This window comes from Monodelphis domestica, chromosome 2, assembly GCF_027887165.1.
Source record: "Monodelphis domestica isolate mMonDom1 chromosome 2, mMonDom1.pri, whole genome shotgun sequence".
Lineage (NCBI taxonomy): Eukaryota > Metazoa > Chordata > Mammalia > Didelphimorphia > Didelphidae > Monodelphis > Monodelphis domestica.
The window spans coordinates 135,227,164-135,252,085 of record NC_077228.1 but is presented as its reverse complement, the minus strand read 5'-3'; the positions used below and the strand labels follow the sequence as shown (position 1 = coordinate 135,252,085).

Genomic DNA, 24,922 nt, shown 5'->3' with positions numbered 1-24,922 from the left:
GCAATTGGTTTCCCAGCTGAAGTTTTATACCCTCTGTTTTTCCATATGTATCATGACCAATGTACAGTGGAGAAAGCATAGTGTGAATCCAGAAAAATATTAGCTCTTTTCCCTCTAGCTAATTCTAAGGCCATGAGCAGAGCCTTGAGCTTGGTTCGGAGTGCTGACATGACTTAGCAATGATGCATGCCAAAGTGTTTTGTCATTGTCAACTACCGCTGTCCCTGTGAATTTTCTCCCATTGCGAACATAGGAGGATCCATCTGTGTATAACTCTATTTCTGGATCGATAAGAGGTGTATCTTTAAGGTGTTCATTTGGAACTATGCATGAGTTCCACTATTTGATCACAATCAGGCAATACTTCCCCCCACCATTGGCAAATTGGGAATCAGAGTTGCTGGGTTCAATGGTGCACATCTATGAATTGTGATGTTTTCATTGCCTAACAAAATGACTTCATACTGGGATATTCTTGCATTGGTGAATGAATGAATATTCTGCAACCATAACAGTTTTTCAATTTGGTGTGCAGAATACACATGCAATTTACATCCCAGTACTATATCATATGATTTCTTGACCATTAGAGCTATAGCTACTACACTCCTGAGGCAATGCATCATTCCTTGGGCCACCGTGTCAAGGATAGAACTGTAAAATGCAATAGCCCTCAGATTTAACCCAAAATACTGTGCTAGCATTCCAGAAGAAATGCCTTTTGCTTCATGGACATACAAGTGAAATTCCTTCGTATAATCAGGTATTCCCAAAGCTGGAGCTGATAGAATAGCTCCTTTCAACTGTGACAAAGAATGTAAATGTTCTTTATTCAATTGTAATGGTTCTTTAATGTCTTTCTTTGTCAAATCAGCTAAGCACTTGGAAATATGAGAATATCCCACTATGTACTGCCTTGAGAAACCAGCAACCTCTAGAAAAGCTCTAAGTTCTTTCTTAGTTCTCGGGATGCCTAGCTTCTGTATGTCTGCTGTTCTCTTATTAGAGATGTTCCTGGTGCCCCCCTCCAGAACAAATCCTAAATATTCCACTGTTGGAAGGACCCATTGAATCTTCTTTTTAGAAACTTTATGTCCCCTCTAATAAAGTGCTATCAATAATTTCTTTGAATCTTCCAAGCATGTTTTTGGGTCAGGAGATGCTAGTAACAAATCATCCACGTAGTGTACCAATCTGCTACATTTGAAAGTTATGGTGACTAGATCTCTTTGCAAGAGTTGACAAAATATTGAAGCTGACTCACAACCACCTTGCACTAATCTAATATAGCACAGCTGAGTTTGTCCCCATTGGAAAGCAAAAATATTTTGAGAATCAGGGTACAACGGTATAGTAAAGTAAGCATTGCTCAGGTCTAACATTGTATACCACCTAGCTTCTGCAGGAATTTGGGTTATAATATCATTTGGCGATGGTGTGACAGTATGTCTCTTCCTTATAAAATGATTCACAGCCCTCAAATCCATCACAAATCTCCAGGTGGGAGTGCCATCCTCATTTAGCTTATTCTTTTTAATAGCTAAAATAGGGCTATTGTATTCAGATACTGTAGGTCTCAATATACCTTGCTCAAGCAAACTCTTTATGATAGGTGTTATCCCTTCTTTTGCTTCTCTACTCAATTTGTATTGTGGTATCTTAGGTGGTATTCCTTCCCTGACCTCAATCCTGACAGGAGTAATCGATTTGATCTGACCCACATCATTTTGATGTTTTGCAAACACCCCCTGTGGTATATCTGTTGGTATGTCATACATAGATGTTACAACTTGAATCTTTTCAGGTTCTTCTAGTTGTTCCAAGTATAACAATGGATAGTGCTTCAGTGAATTCTTGGGTAAATGCAAATAAATTTTCCCAGATTTTTCACATAGTAATGTTGCTTGAATCTTACACAAAAAAATCACATCCTAAAAGGTTGTCTGGGCATGATGGAATCAAGAAGAAGATATGATCTATGGTGAGAGGACCCAATTTAACCATAGTGCTATTGAGCTCAGGGACCTGTTGAATTTGTCCCGTTGCTCCAGCTACAGAAACCATACCCCCTATGTTGGTATCCCCTAGACATGTCTTTAGGACAGATTTTGAAGCACCAGTATCTAAGAGAGCCTTGTAGTTTTTCTTTCCCACTTTAATCCATACATATGGTTCTGGCCTGTGGTTAGCTAAAGTGTTCATTGTTACCACCAAATCACTGTTCATGTCTTTGCTACCTTCAGCCAGTTGTATGTTTTGATCAGTTAAATCTTTTAGATTTAATTCATTTTCTATGCAATTTTTAATCAAGTGGCCTTTCTTGTGGCAAAAGAAACATTCCCTAGTTTCTCTCTGCACTGGTTTTGTCTATAACTAGGTTTTTTGTAACTAGATGTTGTGTAAGTCTTAACCATGTTCAGATTCTTGATTTCTTCTATCTCCTTTTGTTTAAGATTATTCTCTGTCATTTCTAACTTTTCCTTTAGGTCTTAGACTTGTTTGATCTGTTCTGATTGATTATCAAACAAGTAACACAATTCTATCAGGCTAACCGAGTCATTCTTAGGGAAATAGTGCTTAAAGAATTTTTTTAAATTAGGTGTACAACCCCTTAAAAAATGCCTATGGACATGGCTTGAAGATTCTTCACTATTTGATTCTAGACCTAAGATTGATTCTGCCATCTCTGATAAATGGTCAATGTATGTGGTAGGATGTTCCCCTTTATTCTGTACAATCTTATCAAACCTAGCCCATGCATTTGGTTTTGAACAGCATTGTTTTATGGCTTGTAGGAAATCCTCCCTGCATTTTCTTAGGTAGGACATGCTAGTAGTTAGCAAAGTCCAAACCTTCCCTTTGCTCCATAGTGGGACAGCTAGTCAGGTTATCAGATCTTGTCTTTTCCAGGAATTGTCTCTGTTCATGGAAGCTGAACAGTTCTGACAATAGGAACTCAACATCTTCAAAATCAGGATCAAAGATCCTGAAAGCACGTTTCAGCTCCTTTTGAGATTTGAAAGGATTTTCTTCAAATTTGGGGAAACGTCTTTTTATGGATTCAAGTTCCTGTGAGGTAAATTGCCTAAGGATCTTAGACTGCAACATACCAGCCATTGATGATAACTTAGTGATTTCTTTTAAAGGACAGATTTTCTCTGGTTCACAGACAGGCTTGTACTCATTGTCACCTTCATTTCCTTTATCAGTGACTTTAGCTGTCTTTTCTACAGAGACACTGTCAGCCTGTCCATTGTCATTGCCAATAACCTGACCTAGCCCTTTTTCTTTGATTAATTCCTCAAATACAATCTTAATCATGCTTTCCAGGTTGTTATCAATAGACAGTATCTTTTTTGCCTTAAGGGGAATCACAAATCTAAAGATCTTCTTTACTTGGGTTAGAGTCTGTAACACTGCCATTAAGAGCACTTACACTTGAGCCAGGACCTGTATAGGGTCTGTTTGGAATGGCAACTGCAACATAGACATTGTTATGTTACCTATATAATCAATAGATTCAATGATCATGTGGGTGCTGTACAATATGTGGTAGACCCAGAAACAAGCAATGACAGCAATCACCACAACTCCACAAATAACTTGCTTAAACATCTTCACTCTTTTCTACTCTGCCTTTCTAAGGATTGTGGGGTTCAGTCAATCTTAGAGGTGCCAATTGTAATGAAAAGGATACTCTGGTGATATGTCTAGTTGTAATAAATGAGATACTCTGACTTGACTAGAGAGATACTATGGAAAACCTGAAGTTGCCTAGTTATAATGGAGATAGAGATACTTCTGAGAGATAGAGAGAGAGATACACTAGAGGGAATACTCTGGGGTTGCCTATTGATCACTACTGATGGCTAATAGATCAAGATATTTCCTACCCTCCCCCTGTCACCTCCCAGGTTTCCACCCACTCCCTCCTGCCTCCATTCCCCTCCCCCCTGTTAGTCAGCCACCTTTCTAAGTAACTCAAAGGTGATCTGTAAGGTTTAGAGAAGATACTTTTTCAGGCTTTCCCAGGTAAGGGGTTTATTGGGGAAGACAGGACAGGATGGAAGATGAGGTGAGAGGGATAGAGTTATCCCTAGTCTATAATGAGGGTTAGGAGGATTTTGAGAAATGTCAGTCCTGTCACAGCTGTGACACAAAAGGCTGTCAGGGAGTTATGAAGGACAATTGATTTTGTTCTGTCTTCTTCTAATCAGCCCAGTATATAATGGTCAGTCACCAACATCAGCCACACCAAAGCTTCAGCCTAGGTCAGAAGAAGCCAGTCTCTCCCTTGGTCAGAAGCCAAGGAAATCTCTCCTTCCCTTCTCTCTCCAAAACCAAGAGACCTTGTTCAGTTCCACTGTGGGGTTAGCTTTCAACTGCCTTTTCCTGGGAACATTCCAAACAGAACTGTCACCTTGATTGACAGATGAAGTCCTTTGCATGCAATGGAAACTCTCTTGTTTACAACTAGAAACTGTGGGACTCCCCTTGAGTGAGATCTAAGACTCTTGTATTGTCTGGCTGATGTCTTCTCTATACATTCTCTAATTTCAGTTTTGCTATTGATTTGGACAAATGGGTTTTCTTGGCTAAGTCTTATATTTGTTAATTGTGGAACAGGCATTTGGTGGGAAATAGGTCAGGTCTTGGCTATAAAGCTTGGGGTCCTGTCTCTGCCAATAAAGAAACAACAATCAGAAATGAGCTTGAACTTGATCACATTCATTAAAATGTTGAAAGAAGCAAATAGACAGACTTCTGGCCCAATATTCTGTTTCTCTGAAGAAAGCAAATTGGTCTCCAACCCTAACTATCTACTTCCTGTCTTGGAAAAATGAAAGCTTCCCTTGGAGAAGCATATGAGGAAAAAGACTGGAAATAACTATTCTGCCTTTCTTCAGATCTCTCCCACAATGGCGTTCCCATGCTACCTGTAGGGAGATAGCTCCTTGAAATATGTAGGGCCATACCACAGGGGTTAAAAGGATTAAAACCCAAAATGTAGTAAATAACCACAGGGTCCAGGTTCTATACAGAAAGTATTAGGATCAATGGTTCTAAGCCTCAGAGGGAGTTCAAGATATTAGGACAAACAAGTAGGAAGTCTCTGCCCTTTAGGATATTTTCTACACTAGACCAATAATTCACTTGTCTTTCCTTGTTTTTTTCCAGTCAAAGAAAAGTGTTGATGACAGGACAGCCAATATTCCAACAGTAGAGTTTTTCCAAATAGCCTTTGAGAAGATCACCCCTTAATACTATCAAACAATACAGTTTGTTAAGAAACTCTCCCTCCCTATATTCTGATATTTAATTCTATTGTTTTCAATTCTGGGCACCATATTTTTAGGAATAGGAAATGATAAATTGGAGAGATCCAAAGAAAAGTAACCAGGGTGAGGATGGGCCTCAAGTCCTAACTTCTGGTTGAAAGAACTGAGAATGTTTAGATTAGAAAGCAGTTTCCTCAACTCTAAAATGAGGAAACTGAGGTCCAGAGAAATGAAATGACTTGCCCAAGGTTACTTGATTCAAGCCTAGGTCTTTTGATTCTAAATCCAGCTCTACGTTCTCATTCTTCTTACTGCCAAGAATTACTAAAAATTGGCTGAAGTTATATAATAAGGAATTTCTACTTGCTATTTAACCTTGAGCCATCATCTCCAGGCTCACATCTGGCTTTTATCCATTAGCCCACCTGGAAGAAATAAAGGGAGGGAGCAGAGAGAGTCTTTTCCTGGCTAGAGGACGTGGTATGGAGGTGGCAAGAGCCAATAATAATGATAAATAATAATAAAGCAATGAGTTCCTTTTTTAAAGTTTGACTTAAGTGACATTTCCAGCTTTCATCGTTAAAGAAAAAGAAAAGCAGGGTCAACTCTGTGGATAACCAGGCCTAGAGATGAGAGATCCTCAGTTCAAATTCGGCCTCAAACATTTCTTGTTGTATGACTCCTGGGCAACTTAATCTCAGTTGCATAGCTCTTATGGCTCTTCTGCCTTGGAACCAATGCTTAATATGGATTCTAATAGAAAGTAAGGGTTTAAAAAAGAAAAAGAAAAGCAGCTCCCACCCAACCTCTTTCCCCCAAGCATTTATTTATTTATGTTTACTCTAAAGCTTGTTTTAAAAAGCAATACACATAAAGTTGTTGTTCTGGATGTTTCATTAATAGGATGGAAACTCAGATCTAGCTTTCTAGCCGGGGGGTACGGAGTTACCCAAGGCCATTCTCTTCTCTGGTTCCTGTTGCATTCACTGATATTGGAGTGAGATGTACATAGTTTATGACATCAGATCAAAAGAACCTGTTCCTCTGGGGAAAGTTAACTTAGTCACACAAAGACAGAGAGAGCAAGACTCATGAGCACTGGGTTAACCAATCCATACAGTAAGCTGGGTTGGTCAGAAGAGTCAGCAGTCCCCTCCCCCTATCCCAGGGAGTGAATGTAGCTTTTCCAAAAGTTCTCATTATTGACATTGCCATTCCATCTTGCCTCAGTTTACAGATCTGCATGTCATAAATTCATAGATTTAGAGCTGAAAAGGAATGCAAAAATCACCAAGTCCAACTCCTTCATTTTACAAATGAGAAAGCAGGCTCAGCATGAAACAAATTGCTCAGGGTCGCAGAGCTAATATAATAATAATAATTAACATTTATGGAGTGCTAACTATGTGCCAGATACTGTGCTAATAAGGACTTAACAAGTATTCTCTCGTCCAATCCTCACAACAACTCTGGGAGGTAGGTGCTATTATTTACTCAATTTTTACATATGGGGAAACTGAGGCAAAGAGAGGTTAAATGATTTGCCCAGGGTCTCATATCTAATAATTTGAGACAGAACTTGAACCACAATCCTTCTGACTCTAGATCTGGCTCTTATCCCAAAGACTTGAACCCAAGTCTTCCTGACTACAAATCTGGTACTCTATCCATTCTTTCCCACTACCTCTCTTGGGAAAAAAAAAGTTTATGTCACTTTTAAGGTTTGCAAAGACCTTTCCAAACATTATCTCATTTGATTCTCATAATACATCTATAAAGTAGGTTGTTGGTGTTTTAAGATCAGGATCCTGAGGCTTAGAGAGGTTTTCAGCTCAGGAAATTCCTTCTCCCAAGGTAACAGTAGAATCTTAGAGAATTGCCTAGTATAGTGGCATCAAATTCAAATAGAAATAGGGGCCACAAGTTTATACATGGGTAGCTAAATGGTGTAACAGATAGAGTACTGAACTTGTAGTCAGGAAGATTCATTTTCCTGAATCTAAATCTGGCCTCAGACTTATTAGCTGTGTGACCCTAGACAAGTCACTTACCCTGTTTGCTTCAGTTTCTTTATCTATAAAATGAGCTGGAGAAGGACATGGAAAACCACTCTAGTATCTCTGCCAAGAAAACCCAAGTAAGGTCACAAAAAATAGGACACGACTGAACAACAATCTCCCCAAAAGCATCCGTATTTCAGGTGAGGAAATAGATTCAGGGTCACCTAGCTGGCAAGTGTCAAAGCAAGATTTGAACTTGGATCTTCCGACTCAAAATCCCATATTCTTTCCAGGCTACCCTCACCTAAGTTGCCCCTGGACTCTTGCAGAATTTCACAACAAAATGTCTTTTATTTTGCAATAAATATATCATATTTTTAAAAACCTGCTTCCCCACCTACCAGTTTACAAACCACCCGGAAGCCTGTGACAGGGCACAATGAGACAGGCAGTTAGGTGAGAACCCCAAGTTACCACTGCATTTTTAAACATAGCACATCGCATGTAACACAAACACCATTCATAAACCTTAGTCACAGGTTCCAAACTGAGCACCAGCACATGTATAAATAGTCTATTTGTGTCAACCAGCAGAGAAATCATTTGTGCCCAATTAAACAAGCCCCAGCTTTCGTCATGCATACAAACCCTTTCACAATTCCCAGCCAACAAAGGGAGACTATTCAATGGAAAACTCCTAAATGGTCAAATATTTTTACATCAAATTGTACAGTATGAACAAAGTGGCATTATAAAAATTAAGCTGAAAATGCTATTGTCCTTCTCTTCTAGGGATCTATAGAGCATGTTTGTTTTTCTCCAAATCAGAGCAAGGTGCAACTAGTAATAACAGATAGAGATGGGGCTCTGGCCTGGGCTTTCATGCATAGAGAGAACTCTCACTTCAGGAAACTCCCTTTACCAATGCAACTTAAAGAGTGGCCTACCACAAATAGTGGGGTCAAAAATCAAATAGAAAGGGGGGCTGCTAATCTGTACATAAATTTCCTGGTGGACCGCAGAGTGGCTTAATGTAACATTATCTGCTTAATTATATTTTTTACTTAATTATATTTTTATTTTGCTAATCTGGTTTGGGCAATGCATTTGACTCCTCTAGCCTAGACTATAGAGAGGGTAAATGATTTGCTCTGAGTCATAGACAGTATTTGCCAGGGGCAGGACTTAAACTCTGGTCTTCCTGGTTCTAAGTCTGGCTCTAGTGGAGAGATCATAGATGGATCCTAGAGGTTGAGTTTGAAGGAATCTCAGAGGTTATCTAGTCTAGTTCTGGCATCAGAGATTTAGAGCTAAGAGGGGTGATGAAATCCAGTTCCCTCACTTTCCAGATGAGGAAGCTAAGGCTCAGAGAAGCTATATGTCATCAGGCCATCGTGCTACTATATATATTTGAGCTCAGGTCTTCCTGACTCCATCCAGATTAAACTTCTTTGTGAGTTTAAGGCCAATTTAAGTGGCATTTCCAGCTTTACCTATTAAAATAGGAATATAACATGTAGCACTAAGAATAAGAATAGTGGAGTCTCTCAACCATGCAGATAAGGAAACTGAGGCCCAGGGAGAAGTGATTTGCTCAAGATTTCACAAGAAGTAAAATTGGGATTCAGACCCAGAACCCCTATCTCTAAACTTCTTAAGGATTCTCCCCATGGTGCCAATTAGCATGGAATGACAATTGCCTAGTTTTTACAGGGTAACAGGACACATCATCCCTCAGGGATAACAACTGGGGTTCCTTTCATCATCTGCCATTATCAAACAATGACTCTGGAGGAACACCATTCCGTTACTTGGCTTTAGAGAAAATTCTTAGCAAGAGAATCCATGGAACAACATTCTATCACTAATGAATTAGAACATGACAAAATTAAACAAAAATGAACACTCCTGGAAGGAAGATTTACTCTTGTGGGCTGCCTAGAAGACCAGACATCTGCTAGTCATGGGGGCACTGGGAGGAGGCAAGAAGAGTTTCTCCGGTGGCATCCGGCAACACAGACCATGTTCCTGGCTTGGAACTTCTGAACAAATCCCTTTGCAGAGAGCCAGCCCAGCCTCCACTCCCACAGTCCATCTGAACTGTTACCAGGAACCCAGTGTGAAAATTAGCTGCAGGAGTTGTTCTATGGAGTACTCTCGGTAAGCAGCAATTCTCACCCAGGAGAGATTTGGCTTCCTATCTCTCCCCCACCTCCCCCAATCCTCAGGAGTGATACACAGCTCATGTGTGGGATTTGGAATGCAAAGACTGCAATACAAGGAGTAACAAGAGACGATCACAGTTTATTCAGCCCACGGGCTGCATTATTTCAGTTCTGAAGCCAGTCATTCGGCCCACTGGGTCTCTCTCTTTATCTCCACACACTCTACCAAAGGCTTCAACCTCCAAATTCACCGCCTCCGCCAGGTCCTTCCATCCAATCTCCAGTGTCAATTGACTTCTCTCCATCGATTCTGTCCTTTTCCTGGTGCCAGTCTCTGATGACGTAGGTAATCTTCCAGTTAAGAGCTCACTAAAGTGTAGATCATGCTGCAAGAACAAAGAAATGGGTGACAGAAATGGGAGAAAGAAAGAAAGAAAGAAAGAAGTGGGAGCCAGGGGAACCATTCCATTCAACAAAAGGGGAAGGAAAGGACTTGTTCAGAAGAGAATGTCCCCTGACCCTCATTCACATGCCAGTTACTAGGGGTGGCCTTGGGTGTTGAGACACATATTCTATATGGGTCCATTCCCTTCTCCTCCTCTTGACAATATTTAACCAAACGTTTGTTGGAAAACCATAGAGTGTCCTATGGATAAAAAAGAAAGATGTGATTTTTCCTAAGTGCCTATTATTATTCTCATTATTATTATAGTTGTTGCTCCTCTTATTTTTCTCCATTCAAAGCAAGGCTGGTCTCAGCAAGGGAGTGTTTGAGTCTGCCAGCTGCCAGGAGTCACACACAATTCTAGGTCCAAGGGCTCTCAGATGACTCTCACCCTCTTGTTGCTAGCAGAATTATTATTATTGAGCTTGTTACGACTGATTGGTGAGCACCAGCCCCTCTGGGCACCTGTATGAAGTGGACATTTAATTGGGGACTCTCTTGCCCTTTGAATCATTAATCAATGGGGTCTGCATGTTAAATATAGATTAGGAACACATAATCGAAGGTCTGGTCCCTAAGAATGGAGAGGGAGGAAGTGGAGTACAGAACTTTTGGGGTCTGTGAAATTTCTTCAGGTAATTCCCAGGGATGGAGGAACAACTTCTATCAAAATGCACTAATTTGGTTTCTTCATTGGGCAAAAGGGGAAAACCACCACCTCTTCTCAGAGTGGGAGTGGGAGAAAGTGTAGTGGTTAACAAGGTCATCTGAGGAGTCTAGGGGAAAGAAGTTGAAGCGTATTATTCTTGAACCCATTCTGCACTACAGTCACAATGAGTAATGCTCCCCTGATTAACTGTAGTTCTGTCTTCCAACCTGGCGCCTCTGGTTTCAGGTCTCCTTGCCAAAGTGTATGTGGGGGCAAGGAAAGAGGGAGGGCAGCTACAATTGTGAGAAGTGACATAACTTGGGCAGAGACATAATCACTGGACAGTCTGGGAGCAGACTATTTTCTTTAACTCCTTTTCAACTTCAGAGATGGCATCAACGGGGTTTGCTCTATTGTTATGAAAGGGTCTAAAGAAAATAAAAAGGCAAAGAATCCAAAGCCCTCATGCTAGAGTACTGAGGATCTGCATTCAAATTCCACTCCTGACACTTAACCTGTGTGACCTTGGACATATAATTCAACCTTTCTGAGTATAATTTGCTCGTTTACTAATAAGAGGGCTAGGCTAGAGTAAGTTTAAGGTCCCTCCCAGGTCTAGAACTATAATTCCATGGATAGAACTCTAGCCCAAGAAGCAAGAAACTTGGGTTCTGAATCTAGTACAGAAGATAGAATACCAGGCCAGGCTCAATGAACACGCCAATTGGCAATAACTCTAGGGCTTGGGGAGGAGTGAAGAAGAATCCTTGCAACTTAATACTTTTTAATAAAGAAACCATGAATTTAACAAAATGCCATCCCCAAATTACTCTAAACTAAAGGCTTGGAGGATAATGAGTCAAAAGGAATGTCTAGAACACATTTGGTTACAGAACGCTCTCAGTGACAAGCTGTTATCAATACTGTCAACACCATCCCTTCCCATCACCCCAAACGAGCAACCAAAGAGACATGCTTTTATCTGTCTACAAATTCATATGTCATCTTTCCCTGCAGCATCTCTGTGCTCAGACATACATATGTCATTGGAAATGAAAGGAAGACCAGAAATCTCTTCATCTTTCTCCTCCTCCCCTCCCTTGGTCTTTTTCTAAATTCAGATTGAGGTGAAGTCAAGAACTAAAATATAAGCAATCAGGCAGCTGGACCTGGGTTCAAATTCTATCTTGGATATTTATTACCTGTATGACCTTGGGCAACTCACTTAATCTTTGTGGGTCTCCCCTTCCTAGTCTGTAAAATGAAGGAATTAGACAAGATGCCCTTTGATATCCTTTCCAGTCCTATATTTCTGATCCTATAAACAACAAGGATCCCATGGTTAAGAATAGGAGCTAGAGTTTTTGTTGTTGTTGACTCTACAATATAACTTTCCTTAGAATAGAGTTCTGCTTTTTAAAATAATCTTAAATTTTGAAGCTGGAATCCACCTTTATGATCATTTAATCCAACTCTCTCAGATGAAGATAAATTACTTGCTCAAGGACATAAGGATTAAGTGCCCAAACTGGGGCAGCTAGGTTGCTCAATGAAAAGAGAGCCAGGCCTGGAGATAGAAGGTTGTGGGTTCAAATCTGGTCTCAGATACTTCCTAACTGTGGGACCTAGGGCAATTCACTTAACTCCAGTTACCTAGTCCTTACTGTTCTTCTGCCTTGGATCCAATACTTAATACTAATTCTAAGATGGAAGGTAAGGGTTTGAAAAATAATATTAATATCAGAGTTAGTGTTCAAACTGGCTGATTCTAAATTCTGTGCTCTTCCATTATATCATCTGGCCGAATTCAGTATCATAGAAGCACAGGATTGGAAAGGTCTTCAGAGACCACCAAATCAAACCTATACATGAGCAAAGAGCTAATGCCCTGCTTGGTTTCACATTGGTCAAATAGTTTCTCTCCGAAGTCAGTTCATACTAAGGATCCAAGAAGTTATATTTTTTGTTCATTGGAATCTTCTAACATACCCTAAGTACCCAGAGGACTAGACTAGGGCATGAAGAGTTACAATCCTGGAATTCCAGTTCACTCCATATATGTGCACTTGGCAATAGGATGGAATGGGTATATTCTGAGACATATCAATCTTTACACTCCAAAGGACAATGGAAGAATATTTTTTAAATTTTCTTTTAAGTTCTATATTCCAGGAGACCCCTGGGAAGTCCAAGTTCAATCCCAGTGTCCTCCCCCAAATAGCCCAGAATTTTTGGGAAGACTGTGCTAGGAGAAGAAGAATCATATAATCTTAAAACAAGAGCTGAAAGAGACCCCAGAGATCACCTTCACCAAAACCCCTCTGTTTATGGATGAGAAAACTGAAACCTAGGGAGGTCAACTGATTTGTCTGGGGTCATGTAGAGAGTAAATGACAAAAACAGAATCTGAATTCCGTGGAAATTTTCTACTGTTCCATATTGTCTTTCTGCTGAAGAGTTTCTGAATGAAGTCCAGAAAGAGGTTTCTGTTATATACTCAACTCCCCAAGGTACTGTCAAATCTCTAAGGTGGCCCTGAGGTATTCCCATCTCCCATGAGGGAGTTAATATATGATTTCTAAATTCCCTTTTAGTTATAACATCCTTTGATCCTATAACCATCCTTGCATTCCTCAGTCTGTGTCAAACCAGACCATCCTGGATTTCCACATAAAGATTCCTTCCATTTGCTATGGAGTCTGAGGGCTACAGGGGAGGGAGAAACTCACCAGTAAAGGTAGTAGAAGAAGGAGAGGAGATAGAATGCCAGTTTACACCAGGCTTCCTTTTGACAGTAACTTAAGGTATCTGCATTCATGACCACAGGTGGATCGTAGGCTAGTTCTGAGCTATCTGCAGGGCAATGGAAATACCTAGAGGGAAAGAAAACACTATTGATGAGCCACCTGATCACTTCCTACATGCTAAAAAGCAGCCTGTAAACATCAAAGTCCACCAGCATCATAGTGATCAGATGTACGTCCATTGGCCTTCCACATATGGAATTTGACTGGAAATGTGGAAAAGAATCAAGATGGCAGAGTGAGAACCACTTTTGTCTCAACCCACCCAACACACCTCCACAAGCCTGAAAAACAGGTAAGCTGAGTTCTGATAGGGAAAGCCAAGAAAAATTCAAAGTGCACCATTTTTCTAGCTAGGACAGCTTAGAGAGACATAGAGAAAGAGAAGTCTGTAGACAAAGGAGTGGGGACTGACCAGGAGCATATGAAGTGGCAGTGGCAAGGGCAGCAGGGAGCATTCTACCACTAAGAGATGGAATGAGGGCCCCCACCCAAAATAGATACCATGATGAAAGAGAAGTTTAAGTCATAAACACAGAAGGTAAGCTTGGAGATGTAAAAACCTCTCCATTCTACCTCTCACCATTTTCCTCCAAGCCATTCAGCTGAAAAAATATCTTCCCTGCCCAGTTGCCTTAATATCTAAACTTTCATTAGAGTCATTCATTTGGCTAAGTAGTAACTTCTCTTAATGACCTCTTTAAAATTCAAGGGCTCAAGACTGAATAGATATACTTACCTAAAAGTAAATCAATATATCAGACACTTTCCTCCTAGATAGGAGGTACCCAGAATAACAAAAGTGCACTGTGTCTAGATGGAAAGGGGGGGAGGGAGTGTGCAAAGGGCAAGAGGAGTACTCTCCAATCACCCCTTTCTCCTGTCGACACAATCATCTAATAGCATGGAATCTGAAATGAATACATATGATGGGTTTTTTTTTAATTATCTAGACTTTTTAATTTTTTAGGTTATGAGTTAGAATTCAGAATGAAGAACTGTACTGAAATGTAGCCATTATGGCTAGGCAATAGGATCATGGCCTAAAGGGTAAAATTAGGACCAAGGATTATTAATATGAAGAGTTAAAAGGTAAGTTTGGGAAGGAGGATGTTGTCATTCTTTCATTTCAGATGTGTTTGACTCTTAATGACCCCCATTTGGGGTTTTCTTCACAAAGATACTGGAGGGGTTTGCCATTTCCTTTTCCATGCATCCACTTCATTTTACAGATGAATAAACTGAGGCAAAAAGGGTTAAGTGAATTGTCCAGGGTCACACACCTAGTAAGTTTTAGAGGCTAAACTTGCACTCCAGTCTTCCTGACTAGGTTTAACAATCTATCTACTGTGCCTGTGTCACCTAGCTACCCTTAGTCGGTTTGGGGCTTATATTAGGGAAAAGGATTAAATGTATGGGATTATGGGTTAGGAGTTGAAGTGAGGAATTAACATTAAGGATAATGCCAAGAGTTAGAGACTGGCATTAGGGATTAAGAGATAGTACTCCATATTAGGAGTAGCATGAATATTAGGGATATGGACTGGAGTTAGAGATTAAAGTTATTGTTAAATTGAATCTTGTTCTACTGTGAGAGAACTCTAAATTTCCCAAATATGACTCCCTATCTGTCCTATCCCCTTGTAAATACAATTATTCTTCATTTTGAAGAGCAAATGGCTTCATGGAAAGTTGTTTGTTTTCAAGTTTTTGTAAAGGGGATCCTGTTCTAAATGAAAAGGAGCAGGTCTTACTTCTTAAAAGAGCCCTTTAGTAAGTCATTTATGATTATGAATAATTACCCCTTCATTCATCTCAGTCCAAATTTGTATGACCAAGTTTGCTCAAATTGAGGCTCATCTGTAGAACTTGGGTTGAAATAAGCAAAGGCATTTTCATAAGAAAGAAGTACTATGATGAAGGAGCAACCCTAGAGAAAACTTCAGGGAGTCCTTGACTTGAGATTGGGGTAAAGGGAAGGTCCTTTTTAAGTCTCCTCTAGTCTCTCTCTGCATCATGTCTCTCATGCAATGGTTCAGGGCTCTAGTTTGGGCTAATATGCCAAAATGAAGAGTCCTCCTAGACACCAACTGAGAAAAAGTCATGAAAAGGATGGTGATGGGTCTACTGCTGAAAGGAAGTCATTAGGTAGCTCCTGGCTTTAGAGGATCTCTCTCTAGCAGAGGGCTGCTAGGGCAGTGAATCAGATCAAAAGTGGTCTTACCTCCAAAAGTGATAGAAGAGCAGAGGAACATTCAGCCCTAGTGTCAGCCACTCCTGAGCACACAGGAACATGATACAGAAAAGGCTGTGAATTGAGTATTCTGGCAGCACCAGCTGAAGGAGAAGCAGAGAAACCCAAATTGAAGATTAAGGATGAGATCTCCAAATCCCTTCTAAAAATACAAAACATGAATACTGGAAAGAACTTGAAATGGTATCTAGAACAAAGATTCTTAACCTTTTTTGTGGTGTGGACCCCATTGGAAGTCTTATGAAGCCTATGGACTTCTTCAAAAATATTTTAAATGTATAAAACAAACATAAGATTATAAAGGAAATTAGTCACATTTAAATAAAGATGTATTTTTTTTCTCATGAAATCTATCCACAGACTCCTTGGAGGTTTGTGGACACCACAATAAGAAACCTTGAAGTAGACTCTTTCATTTCACAGAAAAGAAAGCAGGCCCAGAGAGATAAAATGGCATGTCCATGGTCCCTTCCCTATTAGTGGTAATGCCAGGGCCAGAACTAAGATGCCCAGTGCTCTTTCTCACCTACCCTATGCTATCTTGGCTTTTTGCATGTCTCTCAATGCTTGAGAACTTTATTCATGAACTGAGCCCCTCTGAACAACAACGCCGATGCAGAGAGAAAGATTCCCCAGTTGGCAATTTCTTCCATGCAGTCTAGTCAGTTTTGGAGTAAAACAAGTCTGGAAAAGTCTTAGCATGATATATAAGTCATGACTTATGTCTACCCCATCTGAGGACTTCGGGACTCAGATCCTTAGTTCATGATTATGTGTCACCCATATATATAAGGCACAGGGACACTAAAAGTCTTTATAGTCTTAGAATAACCTTGAATAAAGAACCCATTTATTGGCACAGGAATTTCCCAAATCTTTTTCCATCTCGGAAAGGAACAGATATTTTGTTCATCAGGAAACAGGAAGACTTTCTGTTATTTGGAAAAAAAGAAATTAATGGAGAAAGCAAAGGACCAAACCGAGACTAGAATACCAATCAATTAACAAGCATTCATTAGACTTTGACAATATAGCAAACACTGTGGTGGGGGCTGAGGGACACAAAAAACAAAACAAACAATTTCTGCCTTCAACATGCTTCCATTCTATTGAGAATGACAAAATGAATACCTTATAAGTATATTAAATATATATATATAGAACAAATAAATATCAGGAGGAAATATGTTCTATGAATGGTGAATAATCATTACAAAGATAGAGATGGAAATAAAATGTTATAGTTGAAGGAAAATAAAAAGGTTTGAAGTATAAAAGTGAGGAATATATAATAAGTCTAGAAAAAATAGATTAGGTCAAGTTAGAAATGGAAATTTATATTTTCTCTGAAAGGCAATAGGGAGCTAATGCAGTTTATTGAGTAGAGGAGTGATTTGGTCAGTTCTTTGTTTTAATAAAATCATTTTGGAAGCTAAAAGAATGAGATTGGAATAAGGAGAGACTTCAGGCAGGGAGACCAGTTAGGAAATTATTGTAATGATCCAGGAGAAAAATGATGAGAGCCTGAGCCAAGGTGGTGGACATATCAGAATGGAGAAGGGAATGGATGAGAGGGATGTTGTAGAGTTAGAAAGACTGAGACTTTGCATCTTTTTGCACATTCAGAGTGAGTGAAAATAAGGAAGCAAATATAACACTGAGTATTGGATACTGGGAAAAGGAAAGATGGTGGTACTCTTGGGAGAAATAAAGATGTTCAGAAGAAGTGTGGGTTTGGGGGAGTGGGGTTGATAATGAGTTCTATTTTGGACGTAAGGAGTTCTAGATGCTTATAGGACATCCAATTTGAAATGTCCATTAGGAAGTTGGTAATGTGGGACTAGAACTCAGGAGACAGAATAGGACCGGATATGTAGATGAGGGAGTCATCCTCCTAGAGATGTTTCCACTGAAAGACATAGTCCTGCAGTTATCAATTTGGAATACAGGTGAAATTTTCCAAAGCAAAAGTCTAGTTTGATTAAAGTACAGTTTCCTCCATCTTTCTTCTGACAAGGCTTTCCATTAAACTGTCAACGCAAATGGGACCAACATCATGTAAGCTGTCATATGGTTTACTTATATACCTTCCACCTCCCTTAATAGCAGTAACATTGATTTGATTATAGTTCCTAAGATGCAAAGAAAGATACTAAGGGACTAGTACCTACCTTCCCGAGTTGTGATGAGACTCCAATTAGCCTCAGATAGAAAGAGCTATGTGAATATCAACTGCTATCACAAGGACAAGGTTCTATTCCCAATATGAACCATTCTGGGGGCAGTTTGCTCCACAGAGAGGACAATCCAATGTCCCTGGCCATAGACTACATCTCTAACCCCATTCAGTCAGACTGCAAGGATATAGTCTGTAAATGGATGACCCACTCCTACCACTAGAAAACAACCAACATGTGTAGTCACTAGCTTCTGTTCTAGCAAACTAAGCTAACTGCCCTAGATACACACACACACACACACACACACACACACACACACACACACACACACACACGTTCCAGTCAACCAAGGAAGATCCCAAGACATATTAGACCTAACATAATAAAGAAGACACAGACCTCATTCTTTGTAATTAAAGAACACTATGTTCCATGCTCAAAAGAGTAATCAAGAATTAATCAAGAGCCCACCATTTCTATTGTGAGGTTTTGTGGATGAATAGGGATTACCAGTACATAGTTTGGTAATGCAAGATCCCAATTTGCTCAGTTCTGGAAGAGGTTTCGCACGTATGCTCTCATACTGTTTTTGAACTCTTTCAGCAAGGTACAATACAAAGAGCAATGGATTTGGAATCAATAGACCAGGGTTCAAGTCCTGCCACTGTTACTTCATAGGGCTACCACCACATTACCATAGTGACTAGTGGTTTGAATATAGGGTCAGGAAGCCCTGAGTATGAATCCTGTTTCAGATGCTTCCTAGCTATGTGGGCATGGGGAAAGTCATTTAACTTCTCCCAGACTCTCTCCATCAGTAAAATGGGAATAAAATAGCATTCCACTCATAGGGTTGTTATGAAAATCAAATTTGAGTTGACATATAAAGGACTTTGTAACTTTTAAATATCTGTATATTTAAATTTTATATAAATAAATATTAAAACTATCATAAATAAAATAAAACTTTATGCTAGCTATTTTTATTACTAGCTACATGCTCACAGTTGATTAATCAGTTAATAAACATTTATTAAGTGCCTACTCTATGCTAGGCACTGGCTTAGGCACTGAGAGTACAAAAACAAAAAACAAAAATCACTTCTACTTTCGAGAACCTTACATCCTTTTATCCTTACATCCATGTTGGTGAACCTATGACACACGTGCCAGAGCATGCTGGAGGGGGTTGCTCCCTTCCCTATCTCAACATGCACCTGAGGACATTCCTCACTTCACCTGCCCCTCTACCCAGCAGCCCAAAGAAAGTGCTTCCTCCCTACCCTGTCTAGGATAAAGGGGGGGGGGGGAACTCATGTGGTGTAAGGGTTGAAGTTTGGGCACTCAGTCTCTATAAGGTTTACCATCACTGCTATAAAGTCTTACAAATTTTTAATATCAATTTTCTTATCTATAAAATGAAGGGGGTGGATTTTATTTTCTCTAATGTCTTCTCCAATTCAAAAAATCCCATTATCTCATAAAATAATTTATACTCTGCAAGGAAGCCACACTTAATGACCTGGCCAAGTTTAGACGAGTCATAGCAGGCAGCTCTCTTGGTAAAAGCCTGGATGGTATGGGCTCTGGCTCTGGTTTTTTGATAGCTTGCCACCTCAGGGAAAGAATTCTCCTCCTAAGCATATACATACATTTTTTAATCATTGGTTTCAAGCATTAGCCACTTCTTCCAGGGTAATTAACATGTTTAGAGACAGCAACCCCATGCCTGAATCATCTATTATAGCACCATCGTCGTCTCTGGGTCTGATGACAAATCACTGTCTGATTATGGTTTGGATTTCAAGCCCCACTATTAATCACTGCTGCCTCTTCCCTTTTCGGGCTTGATTCATTGTGGAAACTGCAACCTTCCAAGCAGAGAGGATTCGTCATTGTCATACTTCTGGTAGAAACTGCTTAATGGAGTCAATGTGGCCCCTTAGATGCCCCAGCTTTTGTGGTGGGGACAGCAGGAATGCTTTCTGGTATAGCTGTGGTTGAGAGCGAGGGATGTTTCGCTTCAAGGGATGAATTTGGCTGGAACACTGAAATTCACCCCACCCCACTGGGATATGTCATTTTCCCACATTGGCATGAAGGAACCCACTTCAAGGAGGAGAAAACAGGGCTCAACACATGCTCAAACCAACTAAGGGAACATCATTCATCTCCCTTTCTGACACTCACCAGAACATTAAACCTTCATAGTCACTAGCATCCTCAAAGACACAAGCAGCAACAGCAACAAGGCTAAAATTAGGTGAGAATATTATTCAGATGCAGTATCAGAGAAGCCACAGAGAGATAGACAGATATGACCAGGGAACTTCTAGAGTAATTTAATTCAATTTGAAAAGCATTTATTAAGTGCCTGCTATGTGTCAGGTATCGATAGTCCAGAGCAGGGAAAAGGAAATGTTCCTGTCCTCAAGAATCTTACATTGTTAGGATCAAATAAGGTCACATGTATAATTCATCACAAACCTTGAAATGTCATAAAAATGCAAACTTTTATTGTTATTACTTCTGTTATCAATATTTATTAATATTTTAGGAAAAGGTCTGTACAAAGAAAAGACAAATTATTTGAGGAAGGGTGGAAGGGTGGGAGCACCAACAATGGAGGGCTAAAGGAAGGATTCTGGTACATGGTGGCATTTGAACTGAATATTGAAGGGAGCTAAAAATCCCAGAAGTCAAAGATGATAAAGACAAGTATTCGAGGCATGGAGAAGAGTGTACAAAGACATAGAAGGTAGTAAATAAATGTAAAGATGAATCTCCTATGATATAAAAACAAATCTTAGAGCATATGCTGTCAGAGAGAGTTTATGCTTAGGTAGAAAATGGGGAAACAGCTGTAGGAGTAAAGGCAGAGGTGTGCTGGAAGCAGCTTGAACTGATTCAACTGCTAAATTTTCAATGTGAGCATTCTCATCTTGGAAATCAGCAAGTGTTGCATATCTGGGCTTGGTTTGTTATTTTGTTGATTATCTAGGCTTAAGAAAGTGATGGAGAAAATGTTGGTGCAGTATGGTGGGAACAGCTAGGTGGCTCAGTGAATTGAAAGCCAGGCCTAGAGATGGGAGATCCTGAGTTCAAATCTTTCCTCAGATACTTCCTAGCTGTGTAATCCTGGGCAAGTCACTTAACCCCAATTGCTTAGCCCTTACTGCTCTTTTGCCTTACAACCTATACTTAGTATTAATTCCAAGACAGAAGAGTAGGGTTTTGTTTTGTTTTTAAGTGTATCCTATGTATTTTTTAGAGAGATGGTTGTTAAACATCTACCAGCTCACCATCTAGTAAGGGAATTATACACTCCTACTCCAACAAAATCAAAAAGACTTTTCAGTAGAGATGAGAGCCACTTCCCACTGCCCACTTCACAGCTTTATATTGTTGAGTCATTTCAGTCGTGTCTGGCTCTTTATGACCCCACTTGGGGTTTTCTTGGCAAATATCCTTTGTCATTTCCTTCTCTGTCGTAGCCTTATAGAATTAGAAGTAGGACTTTTGCAAAGAGATATGTCAAGTAAACTAGTCATAGGTAAAGTTAATGTTGTCCTTCAGTCATTTTTCAGTCATGTCCAACTCTTTATAATCCCACTTGGGAGTTCTTGGCAAAGATCCTGGAGTAATTTTACCATTTGCTTATCCATTTCATTTTATAGATGAGGAAACTGACACAAACAGGGCTAAGTGACTTGGCTAGGGTCATCCAGTTAGTAAGTGTCTAAGGCCAGATTTTAACTCAGGGAGATGAGTCTCCCTAACTCTAGGCCCTGTAGTCTATCCATTGCACCACCTAGCTGCCCAGTCAAGTAAATCAGCCATAAGTAAAACTGAACTTATTAATATATATTAATACTAATTCTATAATTACTATATATTATAATAAAATTATATACCATAATGATCTAATAATAATAAAATGAAATATTAATATATATTAAATAAGGAAAAGTGGGGATATGAAGGAGAAGACTGAATGGTTTTGGGTAAAGAACACTGGGCTTAGAATCAAGAGTACTGGATTCAGATCCTGATTCTGATACTAACTAGCTGAATGATTGTGGACAAGTAGCAACTTCTGTAAGATTCATCTTTAGCACCTTTAAAACAGTTACTAATCTTTGTATTTTCTAACTCCCAGAAAGGTTTTAAAATAACTTAGTAAACCTTCACAATGTTAGATAAATATGAGTTGTTGCTATTTCATAGGCATAGTGGTACCCTGCAAGTGCAGCATGTTCAATGCTCCTCCCACATACACCAAACATGATGTTACCCGGACACAGAAGCCAGCCGAGAAGGCAAGCTTTCTTCTGATGACCTTTCAAAAAGATGGAGGACCCCTGGCTCTGATGTACCAAAGAGAGCATTACAATGTGGCTGACTACTTTGAGTTTGTTTCAAGCATAAGGAAACAAAAAACTTTTCCTACTCTCAGGCTGTCAAAGTTTCCCTTCTTGACTTCTCCCTTAATGTGAAAACTTCCAGATTCCAAAGCCACTTGTATTCAGTCCTAACACAGACTGCCCAGGCTCTGGGCAATTACCTAGTGTGGAAACTTAAAAAAAAAAAAACCCTTCCTTTTTACTGTCTCTCAAAATGTTAAGAAGTATTCTTTCTCCAGCCTAAAAACCTATCCAGACTTTTCCCTCAGGAAAGTCGATGAACAAAGAGCAGGGCCTTTTTAGAAATGGAGCAAACTTGACTCTTATCCGGATGGTATCGCTGCCTTGCTAACCAACCTCAAATGATTGCCATGACCCACCTGGGGCCAATGTCTTCTCTTTTGAAATTCAAGGTTAGGATACTGATCACAAGAAGGAACTCTTAAAGGGCAGTGATTCAGGATGGAGCTAAGTGGTGACTATTCTGTAATGTTAACACAAAACTGTACTTTAATAGATTATGCTTTTTTCCCCAAGATTCCTTTAAACGTTACCTGAAATCTTCTTGGAGCAAAGAGTCATGTTTTGAAGATGTGGGGGATATTCTAGTTTGGACAGCTCTCCAAGCTGAAAACGGCTTGAATATATATTAAATAAAATTGTTTCTGGCAGACTTGAGCCCAAATTGCAGAGTTCATTATTAGTCATTTTTTTTCTGCGACACCAGACAGTACAGACACACTCTGTTAGAGAAGCTGCTGGTCTGTGTTTGCCTGTTGAGATGCGAGGCAATCAGGGACTGGTTGGAATTTGGACAGATTGCCATGGTAATGAAGCAGTAATCGCATCTGGTCACAGACTCTGAGTGGAGTGCATTTCTGAGAGTATATTTCTGAGCCTTCTCTTACCTGGGCTATGGAAAAACCACACCTGAGGGAGTATGTGGTGGCTCCCTCTGCGAATGGACCTGCTGGGTCCCACATAACCTAACTCTGCCTTCCCCATCCCAAATCTGGCCCCTCCTCAGTGCAAGAGTACCCTCACCAACATCTGCTGTAGTCAGAACAAGTTGGCATTCAGCCTCTGCTTAAATACCTCCAGTGACAGCAAATTCACTACTTGCAAAGGTAGTTCATTCCTTCTCATGTGGCACAGTTCAAAGGGTCCTTTATGTTAAGCCTGATTCCTTTCACTCACTGGATCAGATCTCCCCTACACAGGATGTCAACTCCCCCACTATAGGACGTATTGGATAGTCTAAGAAAGTTATCATGTATCTAACACAAGTCTTCTCTTCCTCATACTAAAAAAATATTAAGTTTGTTCAACAGTAAACAACTTGCCTCTTCAGGAAACCTTGCCCCACACTACCCTACCCCCTGCTTAAAAAACATATCTTAGTATAAAGAATCTCAGTCATTGAGATCATTGAGGCAATTCATTCTAAATGACCTGTGTGAGTAACCTAGGTGAGGAGTAAAGATGCACCTGTGTCACTCTCCTACCCTTAGCCACCTGGTCAGTCCTCCACTTGCTACCTGGCACCTCCAATCATGCAGTGGGATGCAAGGGGAAAGTGTCCTGGTTCCTAGTCAGAGGACCCCAGCTTTGATACTTTCCTTATGTGGCTGTAGGCAACCACTTGTTTCTCTGGCCCCAGTGCCTTCAACTACAAGATCTTAGGGATGGGCTAGAGGATCTCTGAGCTCCCTTCCAATACTGATTTTATAAAATATATGTATTTGGGGACAGCTAAGTAGTTCAGTGGATAGAAGGCCAAGTCTGGAGAAGGGAAGACCTGGGTTCAAATATGGCCTCAGACATTTCCTAACTATGTGACCATAGGCAAGTCATTTAACCCCAATTGCTCAGCCCTTTCCATTCTTCTGCCTTGGAACTGATATTGGTTCAAAGAAGAAAGGTAAGAGTTTAAAAAAAAACTATATGGGTTTAAGCATAGGCTGGGAACCTGTTGGGAATGTCTAAGTACATATCGTACAGGAGGTTGGATGAGAAGACTTCTAGGATCACTTCCGACTCTGGATTTTACCACTATGCTAGAATAGCTCCTAAGCAGAACAGAAAGCATGTAGAGAAATGAAACATTAACAAGTGCCCCCACTCTCCTTAGCCATCCCTTATTGGCCTGAAAGCCATACATTATCCTTTGAAGTATAGACATTATGGCATTTGTCACCCTCTCATGAGTTATTTCCTATGAAAACTGGCCTTTGAGGACCCCTCCCCATTCTGTCTATCCTGAGAGCCCCAGGAGAGGGTTCTACTGAAGTCAAAAGGAAAAAAAATTTAGGCTTGAGACACATACTGAAGCAGTCATGGAGGCCGCTGGGTTATTTACTCTACCTGAACTGTCCCAGGGAAGAGAACTGAACAATTCCAGGCTATTACATGAGTTGAGCATGGAGCACAGAGCACATTGTAAAAGTTATTGCATCTGACCTTGCAGTCACATTGTATGAGAGAAGGAGGAAGAATTGAAAATAGTGGAAAAGCCTAATAGTTTCTTTTCTTTACTCTTTTCTGTCTCTCTGTCTTTGTCTCTGTCTCTCTGTCTATCTCTCTCTCTCTCTGTGTCTCTCTCTCCCCCCCTTCCTGGCAGTCTCTATCTTCCTCTATCCATCTCTTTCCTGCCTCCCCCCAAATAGTTCTCTGATACTTACTAGTTGTGTGATGTTGGACAAGCCATGTAACCTCTGAGTCTCAATTTCCTCATCTGTAAATG

The 24,922-nt window shown here is 40.1% G+C and overlaps 1 protein-coding gene across 1 annotated transcript in view; it reads right to left on the bottom strand.

The window, feature by feature from the left end:
- Positions 1-7,610: 7,610 nt before the first annotated feature.
- CNIH3 (cornichon family AMPA receptor auxiliary protein 3) overlaps positions 7,611-24,922 on the bottom strand; it is a 209,445-nt gene continuing 192,133 nt past the window's right edge. Inside the window, exons 4-6 of the mRNA XM_001367968.4 lie at positions 15,567-15,679; positions 13,268-13,411; positions 7,611-9,830 (exon numbers count right to left, since the gene is read on the bottom strand). Of these exons, the coding sequence (XP_001368005.1) occupies positions 9,803-9,830; positions 13,268-13,411; positions 15,567-15,679 (285 nt within the window). The 3' untranslated portion in view covers positions 7,611-9,802. The remainder of the gene's footprint in view (positions 9,831-13,267; positions 13,412-15,566; positions 15,680-24,922) is intronic.